This window comes from Barbatula barbatula (genome assembly GCF_947034865.1).
Source record: "Barbatula barbatula genome assembly, chromosome: 23".
Lineage (NCBI taxonomy): Eukaryota > Metazoa > Chordata > Actinopteri > Cypriniformes > Nemacheilidae > Barbatula > Barbatula barbatula.
In genome coordinates, this window is record NC_136786.1 from 18,818,571 (window position 1) to 18,837,244 (window position 18,674).

The 18,674-nt window shown below is 39.3% G+C and overlaps 1 protein-coding gene across 3 annotated transcripts in view; it reads right to left on the reverse strand.

The window, feature by feature from the left end:
* The window catches only part of agap3 (ArfGAP with GTPase domain, ankyrin repeat and PH domain 3), a gene marked incomplete at its 3' end in the record, with an annotated part of 116,985 nt that overhangs the window by 15,120 nt on the left and 83,191 nt on the right, over positions 1–18,674 (reverse strand). For all 3 annotated transcript variants that reach the window (XM_079447582.1, XM_079447581.1, XM_079447580.1), the window contains 2 exons: positions 13,945–14,097; positions 5,647–5,808 (listed from right to left, as the gene is read on the reverse strand). In XM_079447582.1, the coding sequence (XP_079303708.1) occupies positions 5,647–5,808; positions 13,945–14,097 (315 nt within the window). The remainder of the gene's footprint in view (positions 1–5,646; positions 5,809–13,944; positions 14,098–18,674) is intronic.

Here is an 18,674-nt window from a genome sequence, read left to right on the forward strand (position 1 = left end):
TAACAGAATGTTCTTTTTTGGGTGAACTGTCCCGTACTCACCCTCAAACAGATCTTATCCCGCATTGACTTCCATAGTATTTACATTTTCCTACTATGGCAGTAAATGTGGGATGAGATCTGTTTGCTTACTGACATTCTTCCAAATATCTTAAAAAAAAATGTATACAGGTTTGGAACAATCTGAGGATGAGGAAATGACGACAAGAAATGTCATTGTCAGGTGAACTGTCCCTTTAATATGCCTTTGTTTGCCTTGACATTTGTTTGTTTACGAAGTTAAAAAAAGCCAAGAGAAATAGAAACCAAGTGCCCAATTACCTTTAAAAATACAATTTAAATAAAGAAATCATAATTATCCAAGCCTCCATCATCTCAACTCGGGGTTAAACATGCAAATGACCAAAATCTGAGGTACATTATGATCATCTACGATTAGTGTCAGTTCCTGTTGTTCATCAGCGTCGTAAAATCCGAACGATTAAAAAGGTAAATACATCCATTAGAGTATTTATCTCATTACCAGTGACGACTCATTATTATTTCAGCTGCCTAAATAGAATATAATGTGGGTTAATCACGCCGGTCACAGTAATTTCCGCACGGCTAAAGAACGTGAGGGAGCTCCAGCAACATTCATGTCGAGCTCAAATGAGGGCCGAGAGGTGAAAACAGACCATCATTTCTGTAATTTGCTCAATGTTCGTTTCAAAAGCATGATTACTCTGAAACGTGTGCAACGATGATTACACACCAGAGTATTATGGGCTATAACAGAGATGTAGATGCATAAAGTTCACACGTTTAATCAATGAAGTTCATTTTTTTAAGGAAAAGGCTGTTTGTTTAAAAAAAGAATAATGGAAACATAACCTCATTTATTCAGATCTACTGTAAGTGATCATTGCTGCGTTGTGTCTAATTTTAGTGAAATTTCACATATAAAACGGGCTGAATGCATACAGGCCACAGACTATTCTGTGGGGAACAAAGTTAATAGTTAAGAGGTTTATTATCCATATTATGCAACAAATTAAAAACAAAAATAAAAGCAGAAAGTCGACTAATCCAAATAATGTTAAAATATCTAAGACTCCGTTATATCTACAAACACATACCGCAATCATTTTTACTCACAATATTTACATAGGAATAGCCAAAAATAAAAAGTGTGTCATCATTTATGCTCCCTCGTGAAAGCCATCCAAAGTGTTTATGAAATGATGGATGTTTGTGTTTTTTGAAGCTTTTGGTTTCCATCCAAGCTTCGAGTCGAACTAAAGAAAGAAAAGTGAACTATTCCTTGAATGCTACACATATAGTGTTCCACTGGAATCAATAATCCACATATGATGACTTGAAGCGATCCGCTCAACACATGCACATGATTGTAAAAGAGTCTCGTTCACTTGGCACATGGCCTCAGGCTAAAGGCAACAATCCAATTAGGTTGACACCCTCCTCAATTATCCGATTTATTCACGGGACTTGACTCCCGGTCAGGGATCAATACAGAGCCAGGAGCTTTGTGTCTAAATCAAGGACTAAGAGGTGAAGGTCCGACACCCCTGTCGCTTTCTCGGCTTTGTTTACATTTCACGCTCGTTTCTGCTGCCAATGAAGCTCAAACGGAAGACTTAAGACGGAACCGAAGGGATCAAAGTTCATTTGAACACATTTCACGTCGAATGATTTCAGTAATATCGCTATGAACAATTACAGTCCTAAAAACGGTGTTAGAATGCAAAACTTATTTCAGTATCACATGCAAAAATATCTTGGAAAACATTTCGGCTGTTATAATATTGTAATATTTCCCATGTCTGCTATCAGGAACAGAAGCATAATTATCTAGAATGACTCTGTTCAGATGCAGAGGTGTATAATCATTGGACACAGACAATTATTCTGTTGGCTGGCCATCTGATAAATTAGCCACTACAACAGGTCATTTCAATAAGAAAATAAAACAAATATGTTTCTGATGTCAGCAGCTTGGAAAATCAGAAAATAAACGTGTTAAGCAACATGCAAATAACGGAAATCACTTTGCTTTTAATCCTAAAGGTTTGTACACAGTGCTCTGCATTTCTTCAAAAGATCTTGTGTGTGTTCTGCAGAGGAAAGAAAATCATACAGGACTGAAATGACAAGCCAGTGAGTAAATGATGACAGAATTGTTATTATTGGATGAACTATCACGTTAACAACCGTGCATACATGAACTGTTTTGCACTGTCTAGTAGCGTTTGGTCACATCATCATCATCATACCCGGACTTTAATTTGTGTTATTTCACCAATTTGATAAAACAATGAATAAGCGTGTCTGAACTTCACCGGCGATGCAGGTCTGCAGAAGTGCACTTCATTATAAGACAATAAGAAAAGCACATCTTCTAAAAAAAACCTCCCAAACCGTCTATGAGGTGTGTTAATATAAAAGGTGCATTAAACAGCATTAACACCAGGTCCCAATCAGCAACTAGTGCCAAGAAATTAGCAGTAATGAGAATAAAGAGAGTCGCAGTTCAGCTTGACTAAATCCAGTTAAAATCCAATCTGAGAGACGCGTGGCAAAGAGGGCAGATACAACTTACCTTAATTAATACCCTACAATAAAAAGAACCATAACGGTGAGAGTCGATCGCTCCTTATGGCCATCATGCTTCCTAACGTACTGCATTTACACACACCGGCACTAAGAGATGATCCGCCTGAGGTTTAACCAGGATGAAGAAACTTTAACTTACAGCCAAACCATTTGGTTCAAGAGCTAAGAAATGACACCTTGACTATGTGTCAATGAATTCATTGTGATGGAGGCAAACTGGAATTTGTCATTTTGGGCGAACTGTCATTTCACAGTCAATGTCTTAATGGCAGCAGTATTTGGCTACTGGTTAAAATGTACCAATGGTCTGCATGGACTTAGTGATGTCATAAAAAAAGTTATTGTATATTTTCTCCCCCTCTAGAATCATACAGTATAAACCACAGGCATATATTAAGAACACTGAGGATTAGTAAAGGAAGCGACAGAGAGAAAGCCTCAACATTTGATCTAATGGAGGCAGAAGCTTCTACTTCAAACGCCCTCTGGGTCAGACGCCTGCTCCAGTACCACATCTGGACCTGACAGTGTGACCCGATTGCTATTCTGTCAGAGCGTGCGGCCGCGCAATGGCAAATCCATCAAACCAGCACGAGTGCCGCGAGGGGTCCGGCTGAAGGTGTGTGCGTCAAAAAACGTCTAAAGGTGACCACCGCGATCTCCAGTCCAACACGCGTGTGCCGGCACGCCGAACGGTTCGGGTTCTATAGAGTTGCTAGCCGGTGTCTAAGAATTAACGGGCAGCTGGGAGGAACCAGACCTGCCTGTGCCATCTGTAAATGTCAGCAGAGGCGTTTGCTCATTTTACACATCATTAAAGGCAATATTCCTAACCTGTATTAGAGCAATCAGCACGCGCCCATTACTGACAGCGGCCCGGGGGGATACGGGGCCAAATACAGAGAGAGAGAGAGAGAATGCATTCACAAGCACCGTCAGACGCACACTCAGTGTAAACAATAATACCCCCTCATATACACACGCACTTTGAGGTTACGAGATTTTTAACAATGCTATACCTAAACGATAGTAAAGACGATAAAAATCCGAATCAAAGATTTGAGAATGTGTTCAAGCGCACACACATATGCAGTGCCATGCAAACAATGACCGTAGCGCTCTTCAAACGGGTCTCTAGGGAGATTTTCAGAGACAAATAAAACAAGTGTTGTAATAAACCGAAAGAGCTTCGTATAAAACTACTTTTAGAAGCATTGCGCAAAAAAACATTAAGACTGAAAGTTTCCAAAATTAGGAAAAACGCTACAGAAACACAATTTAATTGAACCGATTGAAAATTTAAAAGCAAATTTTCAGCAAAAATCTAAAGTAAGCACAAAAAATGTAAAATAATCTTTGCACTTGGAAACAAACCTGAGATGATTCATTAAAGGTCAAATATGTGAAACTTAGCAACATCTAGGGCTGAGCTCGCGAATTGCAACCAACCACTCCACGCCTCCCTTTCAAAGCACTACGGTGGCTGACACGGAACTAAGATGTCTTCACGTTTTCGTTTCTTTGCCGAAGAAGATAACGTATTAACGAAACGCGTTCTGTAGAGCAGTTTGTCCGTTTAGGGCTACTGTAGATACAACATGGCGTCTTCCATGTAAGAGAGCCCACGGTGTATGTAGATAGAAATAGCTCATTCTAAGGTAATAAAATCATAACGCTTCATTATGTAAGATCTTTATACACCTCTGAATACACAGTTATCTATATTATATTGCATTTCTGTCACTAGATTCTCCAAATAAATGACACGGGACCTTTAAATCAGTGCTATGAAAAATCTCAAGACATCATCACGGATTCACTCAAGAAGCAAAACTGCAAAAAGTTGCTGCACATTCTCAAACAGCGACGGCCCGTTTGATTTATAATGCTTCACAACCGCTGAAATTCGATTTCTGCCAACATTCAGGGCTTTTGATTGCTCCGTAAATGAGATAAACTGATAGCAATTTATTCAAGGATCTAACCAACCCGTCCACCCCCCCACACGCACTCGCCCGCCTTCAGCAGACTCAACCCGCTCCATGTGACTGATTCTCATACTTAAGCAATATGTCTGTATTCTGCATGCACTCACCAGATCAGACAAGCACACATTATTACAACCCTTCAGACTGTTGAGACACACACCATGATGAAAGTTCGTACCAAATTCACTTCTCGCACACTCGCTCCTCCGGTGTCTGACCGTGACGGCAGTGTTATTTCATCAAATGACCGAGCCCTGCTTAACAAAATCCGAAGTTAGCGCTCATATTTCGAAGAAAGTCAATTATTCCCTGTGTAATGAAACAGAACAAGGGACGGAGAATGTGTTTAACTCGTTCCTTGAGCTAGTGATCCCTTGAGTCGCTTATGTCATAAATCGGTCATTCTTACATTCTTAAAACTAATAAAACGGACAGTCGTGGTGCTGGTTCACCGAAGCATATTTTACAAGCTATGAAACTACAATTACACTTAAATAGATGGGTTACTCAAGGTTTTGACCCATGACACTCCAAACCTCTATGAATTTGTTTATTCTGCAGAACACAAAAGAAGATATCTTGAAGAATGCTGGCAACTAAACAACACTGGACCTCATTGACTACCTTTGTATGGACACAAAACCACAGAGATATTTAGCAAAAGATCTTCCTTTGTGTCCCACAGAAGCAAGAGAGTCAGGTTTTAAACGACATGAGGGCGAATAAAAAATGACATTGAAAATGAATCTTTACGAGCAAACACATTTTGCAAACACCCGTGACAGTGTTTTTGATGGACAACGTTCATCTAGTTGATGGATATCACCTACTGGCTACAGAATAGCCTGAGGAAAGTGCTTCTGTTTTCTCAATAACAACCAATTAGGAGTCTTTATTTGTCATTGGGACAGGCAATAAAAGCAATTTAACAATGAATTGATGACACATCAGCTGTGTCTCACAGAACAACAGCGCACATCAACGGGTCGACATTATGAAGCAAGAGAGTTTTATTTGTTTTGTGTCATGTTTGGTGGATTCTCTACCTTCGCTTCCCACAGAAAACCCGTCTGGTTTGGTGATACCCGTGCTCTTTTTTCGTCTGTGTTTCTTGCGGTTGGCATGAGGTGACGGCGGAGGCTCCAGTTTAGGACTTGTGGCGCTGCTCATGCCGGGGGTGGAGCTTAGAGGATCCGCTATGCCATTGGCTGGAAGAGGAGAAACAGAGACACATGGTTGAGACAATCAAGGAATAATAAACATTAATCACGTAAATAAACCAAACGTACGACATAAACAGGAAAAAAAAGTGGTTTTCAGGTATATGCCATTTGTCCTTTAGATAACAGTTATTATTGTGGTTCTGTTTTAAAGCCTAGTAAAAAAACATATTTTTAATCAGACCATGTTTCTTCTTAACAAGTTTTTGTTCATTCAATGCTATTTATTTAAATGGCTTAATTTTATATTTATATTTTTACTTTATTAGTTCTTCCAATGCATTCTGGAATAGCCTTCTTATATTTTGAAGACACGGGTGGTGCTGCCTTTATGTTTAGATAAAAAATTTAAGTAAATAAATAAGAAACAGAAATAATAATCAAAATAAATAGAATTCATATTAGATAAGATAAATAATAGAAAAGTTAACAAATAAAGATAAATAAGACAAATCAGTAAATAAAGTAAATAAATAAATAAAAACAAGAGAAAATAACAAAAATAAATATAAAATAACAAATAAATTAAAAAAAAATTTGATTTAGAAAAGTAAATCAATAAATAAGGTAAAATAAAAAACAGAATCAATGACAAAATAAAAATATTAAAATTAGAAATCATCAGTATAATAAGCAATTATAATTTCCAAAAGTAAATAAATGAATAAAAATAAGATAAGAAAAATAACAACATAATATAAAAAAATACATTAAGATATAAGTATATTAGCTTTGTATAGTGTGCTAGGCTTTAATGGACTAGTTTGATGCACTTATGTATTTTGTTGCCTATGTTGTTATAATTGCTTCCAATGTTTCCTCATCTGTAAGTCGCTTTGGATAAAAGCGTCTGCTAAATGACTAAATATAAATGTAATAAATAAATATCTGAAAAAAAAATTAATAAAGAAAAATAAATAACTATTTCAAAGGCAGCAAAATAAATCTTTTAATTGTGGCGCATCTGTTTGACCCTAAACTGTCACCTTTGTAGGCACCTCATAGGCCTTAGCAACGGTTACCTACTTTCTCTACATTTCAGGGAGCTGAAAAGCGAAAATCTACAACTCCTTGGAACAACAAGAGATGGACCACACCTCCGTTTCACCTCTATTAGCTTGACGAGATGGGAGGACCTGTGCGCGAGTAACAAATGATGATTTGGTCTCGCCCGAGGACGGGCGCTGTAATGGTAGATGCCACGCGAGCGACCAAGCACAAAACAGGTTGGGTTTGGTGTAAGGTGATTTTATATCAGTGATATTAACTCGGTGCCAGCGTGTGTGTCTATGAAGGTGTGAGTGTCAGCAGGGAAACTGCCACCATCTTTCTGAGCATGACACTTCTACATCATTTTCAGGGTCCTTCGGGACACTATTACCCACAACCCCCAGACCAGCCCAGGGGCACAAGGCCCCGGCAAAGTGGACCCCCTACGTTAGCGGTCCTCGCGCACACACGGCGTGTCAGATGTGGGCAGACTTCTCCATTGTCCTGGCATCAAAAGCTCATTGTAGTGTTGCGAACTCCATTCATCTGCGCAGGCCCGGGGTGCAGAAGAGCGTGCGCGCTTACAGGGGTGCGTGTGAGAAAAACAGCCGACCGTTGGGTCTCGGAGTGTCTGGAACCCGTGGTGCCAAATAACGCATATTCTAATGGCACAGACAGCCATTAGCCTGCGTAGAACATTAGGCGTAATTTGAGGTTTACCTTGAGGGATGTGAAAACTGGTGTGCTCTTTAAAGACAGCGAGATGGAAGCTAAGCGGGGGGTACAGGAGGATAAACTACAGCCACTGATCTGCCGTAGGCGCCGAGGAGCTTAGCGCCACCTTCCACATTTTGGTTTCCTTTCCACGTGCCTACGAAAACGTCTGAACTGAACGGAAATGGCGTCATGTGTGGTTTTATTGATAAGACGCGGTTAATAATTATGATTTAGCCATTTAATAAGAACAGCTTGATAATGAATAAATGATGAAGCGGAGGATTACGCGTACGCTCTGTGGGATTTGAGCTTAATTACACATGGCAAGAGACAAATTAGAGGGTTTAACAATTAGCCTGGTAACACAATTACGATAATTCTCTATCAATATTGTTGCTTTTATCTTTATCAAAAGCATAACATGATAGAGAGATTCGTGCTAATGCTAATACTGCTGCAAAACACAATCAAAATGTACAATAGTAAAAAAAGGGATCAAACTTAAACTATGACGCAACCACGGACTGAATTATTTATGTTTAATGGATATATCATAAAATAACAGATGAGTAACGTCTCAGTTATTTCTCCTGTAATGACTTTCTTTTTTCCTGCAGAACACAAAAGAAGATATTTTGGAGAACCTGGGTAACCACACGACATTGAACCCCATTGACCTCCCCTGTCTGAACACAAGACCAGAGACGTCTCAAAATATCTTTTTTTGGTGTTCCACAGAAGAAAGAGTCACATACAGGTTACAAATAATGACGGTAAATATTGTTTGTTTTCCGGTGTACTGTCACTTTAAGAAAAATAAGAAACCATAATATTACAAAGACGACAATAAAAACAAGTACAGTTCCTTACAAGTGATCCTAGATTACAATATTTACCGTGAACGCCGTTTACGTGCTACAGAGCAGATATAGTGATTTAAGGTTGCGCGGCAGGTTGGCAGTTGAAGCTTCATCATCAACTCTGTGCTAGCCATTGATATTCATGACTGTAGAGGTCTGCTCACCCTCCCTCGCTCCGGAGCTCACAGCTGCCACACACGTTGCGGCAGAGACGCGAACGTCTGTTTCAATTTCTACACTCCTCTTCCCAACAGCCCCCCTGGGACCAATCATTAGCTACAGCAGACAGCTGGGGGTAGAGGGCTGCTTGACAAAACTGTTCATACACACATGCACCAGATATCTCGCATGCAAACACGCACACACACCGTATATATGGCGTGTAGATGAGCGCCCGTCGGTGCGTGCGAGAGGTAGCGTTGCATGTTTGTGGGTTGAGGTTAACGGCGTAGATCTGGCCTTGTTACTGACGCCAGACCTCTGAAGACCTATGATGAATCATCCGAGCGAATCATGTTAACGCTAGTCATGCTAAACCATACAATTATACTTTACAATGCAAAAAAACAACAAATACGAATCTATATTACCATATTCATATTATGACACTGTTTAGCACTATAGGGCAGTGGTTCTCCATCCGGCAGGGGGCCCAAGATGGATCCAGGGGGATATAGAAATGTATCATAGATTTTGTGCAGTTATATTTATCTGATAAATGAGACCACAACCCATAATAGTTTAGGTTTGAGCATTGGATAATTTAATATGTTTTTGGTTTTATTAAATTCTATTTAAGATTACAAGTGATAGCGGCCCACCTGGAGCAGTGGGCGGCTATCACTGCAGCCCCCGGGGAGCAAGTAGGGGTCAGGTGCCTTGCTCAAGGGCACCTCAGTCGTTACCTGCCGGCCCTGAGGATCCAACTCAGCAACAACATAAACAAACGTTATTTGGCATCCGCAAGGAATCTATAACTGTAGTTTTTTAGTTTTGATTACATTTAATAGAATGAATATACAAAACATATTTATATTAATTAATATCATTCTAAATATAAACTAAATCGCAACATTATATCCAAAAACAGACTTCAGGGCAGGCGCGTACGGCTGATCAAACCATTTACAGTATAAGATGATAAGGAGAAAAAATATATATATAATATAAAAAAATAAAAAGATTATATCAAAATTAATTTTGATTAAGACAGCGTACTAGTGGAAGTTAAATTATTAATCATAAATATTTGAAGGTAAATTGAGAATATGTACAGTAGAGCAAATTATAGAAGTTTGTTAATAAATAACAGAAATGTCTGCTTTAAAATGATATGATGTATGACATGACATACATTTCTTTTATAGTAATTTGATTTGTATGGACAGACTTGTGTAAACAAACTACCTTTGCAAACCAAGTAACTAAACTGCCGAACATGTATTTGATTGCAACACACGTGAAAAATACTGCGAGGAAGACTTGAAGGTAACTTCATACTTACCAATAACATAACAAAACATAATTTGAGAAAATCTCAGTAAAAGTATTGAAACTCATTATGGTGTCTGATATAAAAATATGCAAGTAAAGCCATTAACAGTTTAATCCGAGCTCTTCAGCTAGCAGCAAGAAATAAGGTGGTCAGCTAACCTGCGATAAGCGAGCGTTACGTCGCCGCGGGAAGCTGCGCTTTACTGCGCGATCTCGGGGACGTGTGCCAGAAGATTGGAGGGTGTGCACAAAGAACATGAACTCATTTCTTAATAGCCCTCCATTTTTTCCCTTTGCAGTGCGTGAGAAGAAACTTGTACGTTTTGCGGCGGCTAATTCGAGAGCTGCACGGTGCGGACGGTAATTTTTGGCGGAGAAAACGACCCCCCTCCACTCCAACCCCTTGACACGGCAGCGAGCGAGCAGCCCCCGTCCGTAATCAATGCCAATGGCTGCAATTAATGATGAAAAAACATGCAGAACACAATCACCACTTCCTTATTATTGTCAATTAGAGAGCGCTAATCAAGGCATGGGCAGGCACACGCCGCTGCTCTCTCCAAACGAAATGTCAAACTTCATTACAGCCGAGAGCGGAGAATCAAACTCCATGTTCCCGCTGCCTCCTCGAACTCCACAGGGGAGAAATCTTCTCCGCCCTTGAATGACGACAGACTTTAGATTATGCCAGACGCTAATCTACAGACTAGCTAAACATATTTCTGACATTTACGCGATGCTGCGATACTGAATATCTCGAATTAAATAGATATAAGTAATACAAGTATAAATTAGAAACACTTAAGAATAAGGTTGTATTTGCTAACAATTTGCTAATGCATTAGCTAACATGAACTCAATACTTCTACAGCATTTATACATTTTTTTATTTTCAGCATTTACTAGTCCTTTATTAAAATCAAACGCTGGAACTGTTAACATTAGTGCGCCATAAATAATTGCATTGACATTTAATATATGCTAAAAAAAACTTTTACTCATTGTTAGTTCATGATACCAAATACAATCTTATTGTAAAGCGTTGACCATAAAATGAAGGCTACGCTACGATGTCTGACACGAGGAAACAACTACTTTTCTATACCAGACTTGCATTTACATGCTATTATCATATTGCAATTTTTTAACGTGTACGTGAAAATGCAACCAAGAGAGACTCGATTTAATCACAAGCAAAGCTATTAGTATTCAGAGGCTGTTGCTATCTCAACATCATCTCATCCAGCACAGTCTTATAAATGAGAGCAATGCTCAAACAATATGGAAATAGTAACTTGGTTGAGATGAGTCTGATTGTTTGAGGATATTATCAGTCTATGGTTTCTCATCTGAACTGCTTGACCTTCAATCCTCCTGAAGGATGCCAGCAGGGCCGAAACTGATTGGCTATAGACTATTTAATACCAAAACATGTAGTTGTTTGATTTGAGTTGAACATATTGAAGTTTAAAATAGAAAATTGTGTGCTTTATTTTACAATCTGAGGGCAAATTATATATGATTTGTTATAAATATAGTGCTTGGATATGGAGCTATGCATAGGTATTTAATAAATAAATATATAAATACCTAAATAAATACATCTATAAATGTATACGTAAAAAGATAAAAAAATAAATGCACGCATACATAAATTACTTTTTGTTAAATACTACATTTATTCTTGTCTTTCTACATTTATTTATTTCTAAATTTCAACTTACTTGGATGGCTGATGCTTCACTCGTAATTGAATTTTTTTTTTTAATTAAAATGTAAAACGCATATTAAATTACAATAAAAAGTTTAAATAAATTAGACATAATAAATACAAAATCAAAAATGTATGTAAACTCATAAGTCGACTTACATATCCATAATCTCTACATGGAACAATATTTAAAAAAAGATATTTTAAAATCTGATACACAACGAGCGAAGTTCCTACACTAAAGAGATTTGCTATTAAACCATTCTCTGTATTATGACCTTTAAAGCTATAATCCTCTGTAAACACAAGAACAGAGTCGAGATGCAAGAACATTGTAAAAGGTCAGAGAAAATATGCGTCTGGCAAATCCTGATCCAGCTAAAAGTCTGCGTGTATGTTTACGACAATAACTATTTTACACCAGGGACTAATGAAGTGCTTTGTCTCTCTCAAACGCACACACACACACAGAGCTCATTCTGTGGCTATGGCCGCTTTGAGTAATTCTCCTTTAGGATGTGGAGCTGATGGATGCAGACGGGGGGCCGATGGCGGAGTGGGGCTGAAATTGATTGTTCGACAAGCAGAGACGAGCAAAGAAGGGCGAGTGTCGCACGGCATCGCGTTCTGTCTGCGACACCACGGGGCCACACGGCGGGGCCTCCATTTGGCTCGTAAAGAGCGCTCTTTAAACTAGCGGGGCCCCTGGGACCCTTACCGAAGGAGGGGGGAGGAGAGAAAGAGAGAGAGAGGACGAGAGACAGAAACGCAGAAAGGGAGAAACGCAAGGGCGGGGGGGTTGAAAGCGAGCAGCCGCTAATGAGAACGACAAGTGCGCGAACATGCATGGAAATGACTGTTATTCTGTTGATGTGCATTTAAGTGCTTTTTTACTGCCAGCCGACAAAAAGAGGGAAATAACCAATGATGAATGTTGTCCCCGTAAAGCATTCATTTTCCGACGCGGGAGGGGAAAAAGAAGTGGTGAAGATGGGAAAAAAATGGGCAGCGTTGTTACGCCCGGCAAATATATTATTTGACTTCACTCAAGTGAACTGACAGGACGTGAGAGAGAGAGAGAGAGAGAGAGAGAGAGAGAGGAAATGGGCAAGACAGAGAGACATTATTTGGTGGGCAATGTTGCCGTGGGTGGCCGTACCAGAGCTGCGATAAAAGCCACAATTACTGAATTATTTTGATTAGCGATTAACAGCACAACCACTAACACGAACAACCAAACAAGCTACTGACAAGCCCTTTACAAAAGCTTACCATGGTAACTATATATTTTCTGCTGTAAAGACACGGTAACCGTAATGAAGCAAAATCAGCTCACACGCAGCAACGTGGCTTTAGAAACAGCTTTTCTGCTCTTACAACATTGTCATGGAAAAACTACTTCCACCGAAACACCAGAATTATGACCGTTACCCCAACATGAAAAATACTACAATACTATAATAATATGGTGTTTTTAACTTGACTGTAGTAAATATTAAAATTTACTACATCTTTAACTACAGTCCATCCATTTATTTATTTAACACTACAAAAAACTAGAGTATTTTATATAATAAACTGTAGTAAACGTCCCAGATACAAAAATAATCAAACCTTACTATAGTTAAAATCAAAGATTGGTAACGTGCTAATTCATGCATTCTGACTTCTTTACAGTGTTAAACGTGCTTCTCATTCTTAACACGATCAACTGGTTAAAAACTAGTTGGGCGTATGACGTAGTATTGATACACTCCCCCAGAACTCCAACTTGTTTTGGAAAGTTTTTTATAAGTCTGTTTCGTTAAAGGGATCCTATTCCTTTAATTGGCCAATTGTCCGGGTAAAGCACGCCACGGCAAGGCCAAAGAAATAGGCCGCCCATGCACCAACCAATGAGCAATAAGGAAGATCCGATTATCAAGATTGGCTGCGCCACGTCAATATTGGATGCGCTGTGGTCCTGCAGCTCGTTACCGTTGCGATAGTGAGAGAAGTTGATGTGTGTCTGTTTGTTCACGGCATTTCAGTGATGATGTTATATAAACGGTGGATATAACACTGGAGATGGTTTGAAACTGATAGATGGCGCGGACCCAGCACTAAAAGATGTCGGACATGAAGTGCACGCTTAGTCGTCTGTGTTTTGTTGTCAATGGTCGTGTATGTGCACAATGTAAAAACACAAACTACCCCTTTAATGTGAGCAACGTTGTTAAAAAACGAAATTATTAAATATTTGTGTACTGAACTGTCCAAAAAGTTTGCTGTAATTTAAAGTGATTAATGCGGAAAGCCAAAATGATCGAGACAACAAATACAGGAGTGTTGTAAGAGAGATGCTCCTCTGACCTGGTGAGGTATTAATAACTGCTTCATTCCATTGTTCAGCGCTGGACACGGAGAAAGATCTCTGGTGCATCCCCTCTTTACTGTTCCCCAGAGCCAGCGCAGCCGCTGAGCCGCCCGACTGCAGAGAACTGCTGCTGTTTGAGTGAGGTGTGCCTGAAACACACAGAGAGAGATATTACAGAAGATACATGTCTGACAACCTGATGGAGCCGTAGCTTTGTGGTTAGCACACATTGTGCAATGAGCCTTGGTGCCATGCGAGTTCTTATTCCTCAAGATTTTGATGCACCTCTTCATGTGCTACTCTTCAGCACTTTTTAAGATTTGCCCTTAAACAACCTCGACAGCGTAAGGTCAATTCACATTTATTTGTTTAGCCCTTTTCACAACGCATATCGCTTAAAAGTAACGGTAACCACAAATTAGCTACCAGAGTGTATAACCACGGTAATTGTAGTAAAACCGTGCTTATATGAATGGTAATCCATCTGCAAAAAAAACATGGTTACTACACTTTTACTAAAGTAAAACTATTGTTGATTTTTGAAAGGAGCAGAAATGTATAAAATAATACAAATGATTCAGTTAGCTAATGTTATGTATTCAGAATAAGCAAGGGATGATTCGCATTACACCTCCTCTAACTATTTACCGCGGTAAATGCAGATTCCACTAAATCAACACGGTAACTCTAGTTAAAAATATGATCTGACCGTAATATACAAATCATATACAACAGTATTATTATACATACTGAAAAAAGAAAGTAACACCTGAACCCGAAAAGCAAGTCCCAGGGCGAGAACCATAAAGCACCAATCAGCGCTCGCTAGTGATGAAGTCATGTGGTACAGATTCTGCGTTCGTTTCCTATATCACTGCATTGTCTCATCGCGCTCCATGAAAAGTCTCTCTCTCTCTCTCCGTCTCCCTCTTCGCTTCTGCCACTAATTAGCCCTTAATTAACAAGATACACTCGGAACAGTAATTAGCTCTCCCCCTCTCTCCGCCCGACACATCCATCTCTCCCTGCAGTGTCGGCTGTGCTGACGGCCCACCCCGGCTTCAATCAGCAGATGCCCCACGCCGCTCGCTAATTCACCGGCCCGGCTGTGTCGCATGGGTTCTTCCCCTCCTGTTCGTGAAAAACAGCCCCTCTGTTTGAAACGCGTGAAGGCTAATATTTAAATCTCGGCATTAAGGCTCAAGGTCAAATTTAGACCTAATGATTTTTAGGAGTCTCGTTCAAGTGAACTCTCAATCTGGATCGCAGGTCGGTTTGGATGGAGGCTACAGGGAGAAAAAGTGCTTAATGCGAATAATAAAATGTAACTAAACACATAATTGTGCAAAGTTAGGAAATTAAAGATAAAGAGTTTGCATTTGTGTGTTGAAATAAAGAGCAAATTATTCTCTTGAGTGGTTTGTTTCAAAAGACTGTACATTGTAAAGAACATTCAATAGTATTTCATTTTCAAATTGGTTTTCTATTGCTTTTAAACTCTTGGTAAGCAGCACATTACACAATGTAATTAGATTTTACAACTTGCATTCTTCAGTTGTCCCTGAGGCTTAACACTGAAATAAACATTCAAAGAGACACCGAAGAAAACATTTCAATCATACACAATTTCATTCATATTAAATGTGGCATTAGACCTAACCTAAGCTCTTCTTTAACTGCTTTTTAATCAATCTTAAAGTTTTGCACGTGAAAGTCCACGCAAACATCCCGAACTGTTTAGCATAAACCCAGCGCGCCGACTCCACCGAAACTTAAAAACCGCACAGAAAACATTTAGATTTTATTTACTAGGCTCTAATGCATTTCACAGTGGGACTAAACTTTTCTCTGTTGTTTTTCCCTTTATGCAATTTCGGCTTTTTTTCCCCGACACGACTCCTCTCTTCCCTCCCTCCGCAGTGCTGATTTGAAGCATGCTAATTTAGCAAGTACGCCACAGCGTGAGGTTGAAGCTGTAGCGCTCTCTCCCTGCGAGAGACGCCCTTCCCCTATGGGGAGCGCAAGATTAATATTCTCGCACCCAACAAGATAATTACTGATACTAATTAGACATGATTATGTGAATTTGATACACTTATTACTCTCGCTAATGGTTAGGACGCATTAGGCTAACAAGAGTCTGTTCTCGCGGTTTACTTTAGCGTCTGGTGGAAAAAAACGCCTTGACACAATCAGAAGTAATTCAGGAGTAATTGAAAGAATAGAGGGCATTCTTATATTTGTCTGTTCTGAGATCTGTTCTAATCACAACAGTATTGTTAAAGAGACGATTTTATTAAATCTGTCATAATATTGCTCATGACTAGAATTTAAAAAGGCGAAGTTATGGCATCGATGCTGTACTATTTTAAAACAGCAATTATAATAAATCTATAGAGGCCTTAATGAAATTTATTTAACATTCCATTAAAACCTGCAGTAATAAACTTACTCTTTATGTACCTGACATTGCCTCTCTATCGCCATCTCTGTCTGAAACATGAAACTGCAGGTTATCATTTTATTAAAGACTGGGTAAAGAGAAATCACATAATTATTTCTAAACACACCATAAATGTTAGAAATATATTGCTGAAACACGTTACAAAGACTCTATAATACTGAATTGTGGAGTTAAACCGTTTAACCGTTTTTGGTTTCAGTGGCGATAACGGACTCACGCCTAGTGTTTGAGAGCAGAGAGTCCTGCCTATTTCTCCTAAGATTTTGTTTGCTTGGATGTTTTTTTTCTCCATTCACATTTGGCTGGGTGGTCAATAACACACTTTCCTGTTGTGTGACAAACTCAGAACACATATTTTATGTTTACGTTTAAAATGTACCGCAAAATCATACCCGACTGCTCACGTCAAAAATCATTATTATAAGTATAACATTGCACATCGGTGTAATGTAGGTGTCAATGATTTATTTCCATATGACTGTTCAGCAAAAATTATGTAAGTCATTTAAACTATGCAGATATTTGAAATGAATCAAAACAAACTATCGATGTTTGATTTAAATGACAACAATTAGATTTTAGAGAGACACAATCTGCAGTCAATGGGCTCTATGCATTCGTGACTTCCCCGTTTCACAGTAAGAACTCTCGGCAGTTTCCGGTTGGGGAGACTTAAAGCAGAGAGAAAAGGAAAAATGAGAAAATAGTTCAATTTAGCAGATGCTGTACATTGCGGCACACAGCAGTGGTATATATTCTACAGTATTTGAATGTTACAACAAAATATTAACTTATGAAAGTATTATTTCAAATACGGTAAACTTCTCTATACCAAATTGTGGCAAATTTTTTCCATTTCTCTCTGCTTTGAGTCTCTCCAGCCAGAAACCGCAGAGGGTTTTGATTCTCTGCGTCAACAATTTGGTATAAATATCCTCACGTGTTCATCAAAAATCAACTGAATTCAACACGTCTACACAAAATGTCCAAATCACCACCTTAACCACACGTCGTCACCTTTTGTTATTTACGATTTCATCCTCTACCTTGATAAAACAGAAAAAACAAGCCCCTAACCCTGCCTCATCCCCATCACGATTTCAACAACCATCGCTAATTGTCAAATTTGATGCTAATGATTGATGAATTAAACATGTCTCCATCAATTAGTGCCCGGAGAACAATTCTGCATAAAAAAGGGGATAATGCAATTACAATGTGAAGAAAATCAGATGAGAGCGCAGGGCAGCGACCGCACGCCAGATCTCCCGCCACTTCACAGGCGTCGAAATTGATACGAAGTATAAGACGGAAGACCTAGACAGACACAAAGTGACCGGGAGCATGTCTGAGGACAGATTTACAAATCATAGAGCCTGATAATACAACGGGTCACTCTACTAATACATAAAAAAAGAGACTTTATACTATAATATCCAGAACATCACAATAAACATCACAAATGAAATAAAATCCTTAAAATTTCAACGACTTCTAGACATCAATGAGATTAAAAGGGGACTAATACTTAAGTCTTGTACGTCCCAGAAATGTATCCAGAGAAAAATAGGCAGAAATGTCACAAACGTGTCTATCTGAGTCTCAGAAGAGATGTCGACAATGTGTCAAACTGAGCTTGAAGATGTCAAGAGATCTCAGAAACACTTCTCATCAAAGTCGATACCTTAGCAACGCCTTAGCAACCACACAGCAATACCTTGGCAACTCCACACATCACCCAGGTGTGGGGTGGGACTGAATTTGGCAGGGTAAACACTACCCTAACATCTCTAGGTTTGGTTTTGGCACATACGATATACACTAAGCAACTGGATATGAATAACCACAAATCTTCTGGCTTTCCATGCACGCTATTAGGATAAGTGTTAGGTCCTGGCGAAGGCAGGCCTGAGGTTGTGGTGTTAAGTAGAGGCGATGGATTAGCAGGGGGTGGCGGAGATTTCTTCTCATCTCGCGCCGAGCGCTGTCAGATGGCTGATGAGCCATGGAGCGAGTCCTGACCCTCTGAGCCGTGCGGCCATTATATACAAGTGTGGAGATAATGAAGCATCAATGCTAATGTTGAAGAGAGGGCGGGCGAGGGGTTGGCTGATCATCTGGTGCTTAGGTCAAGGCGAAACGCCCTTACAAACTGACAGCTGCCTGCTGGAAACCATCTTTGCTCTTTTTGGAAGAGACCCAGATAATATTGTTTCTGCTTGCGAAAACTAAATGGATTTCCATATGTGGCAGATAAAGGGC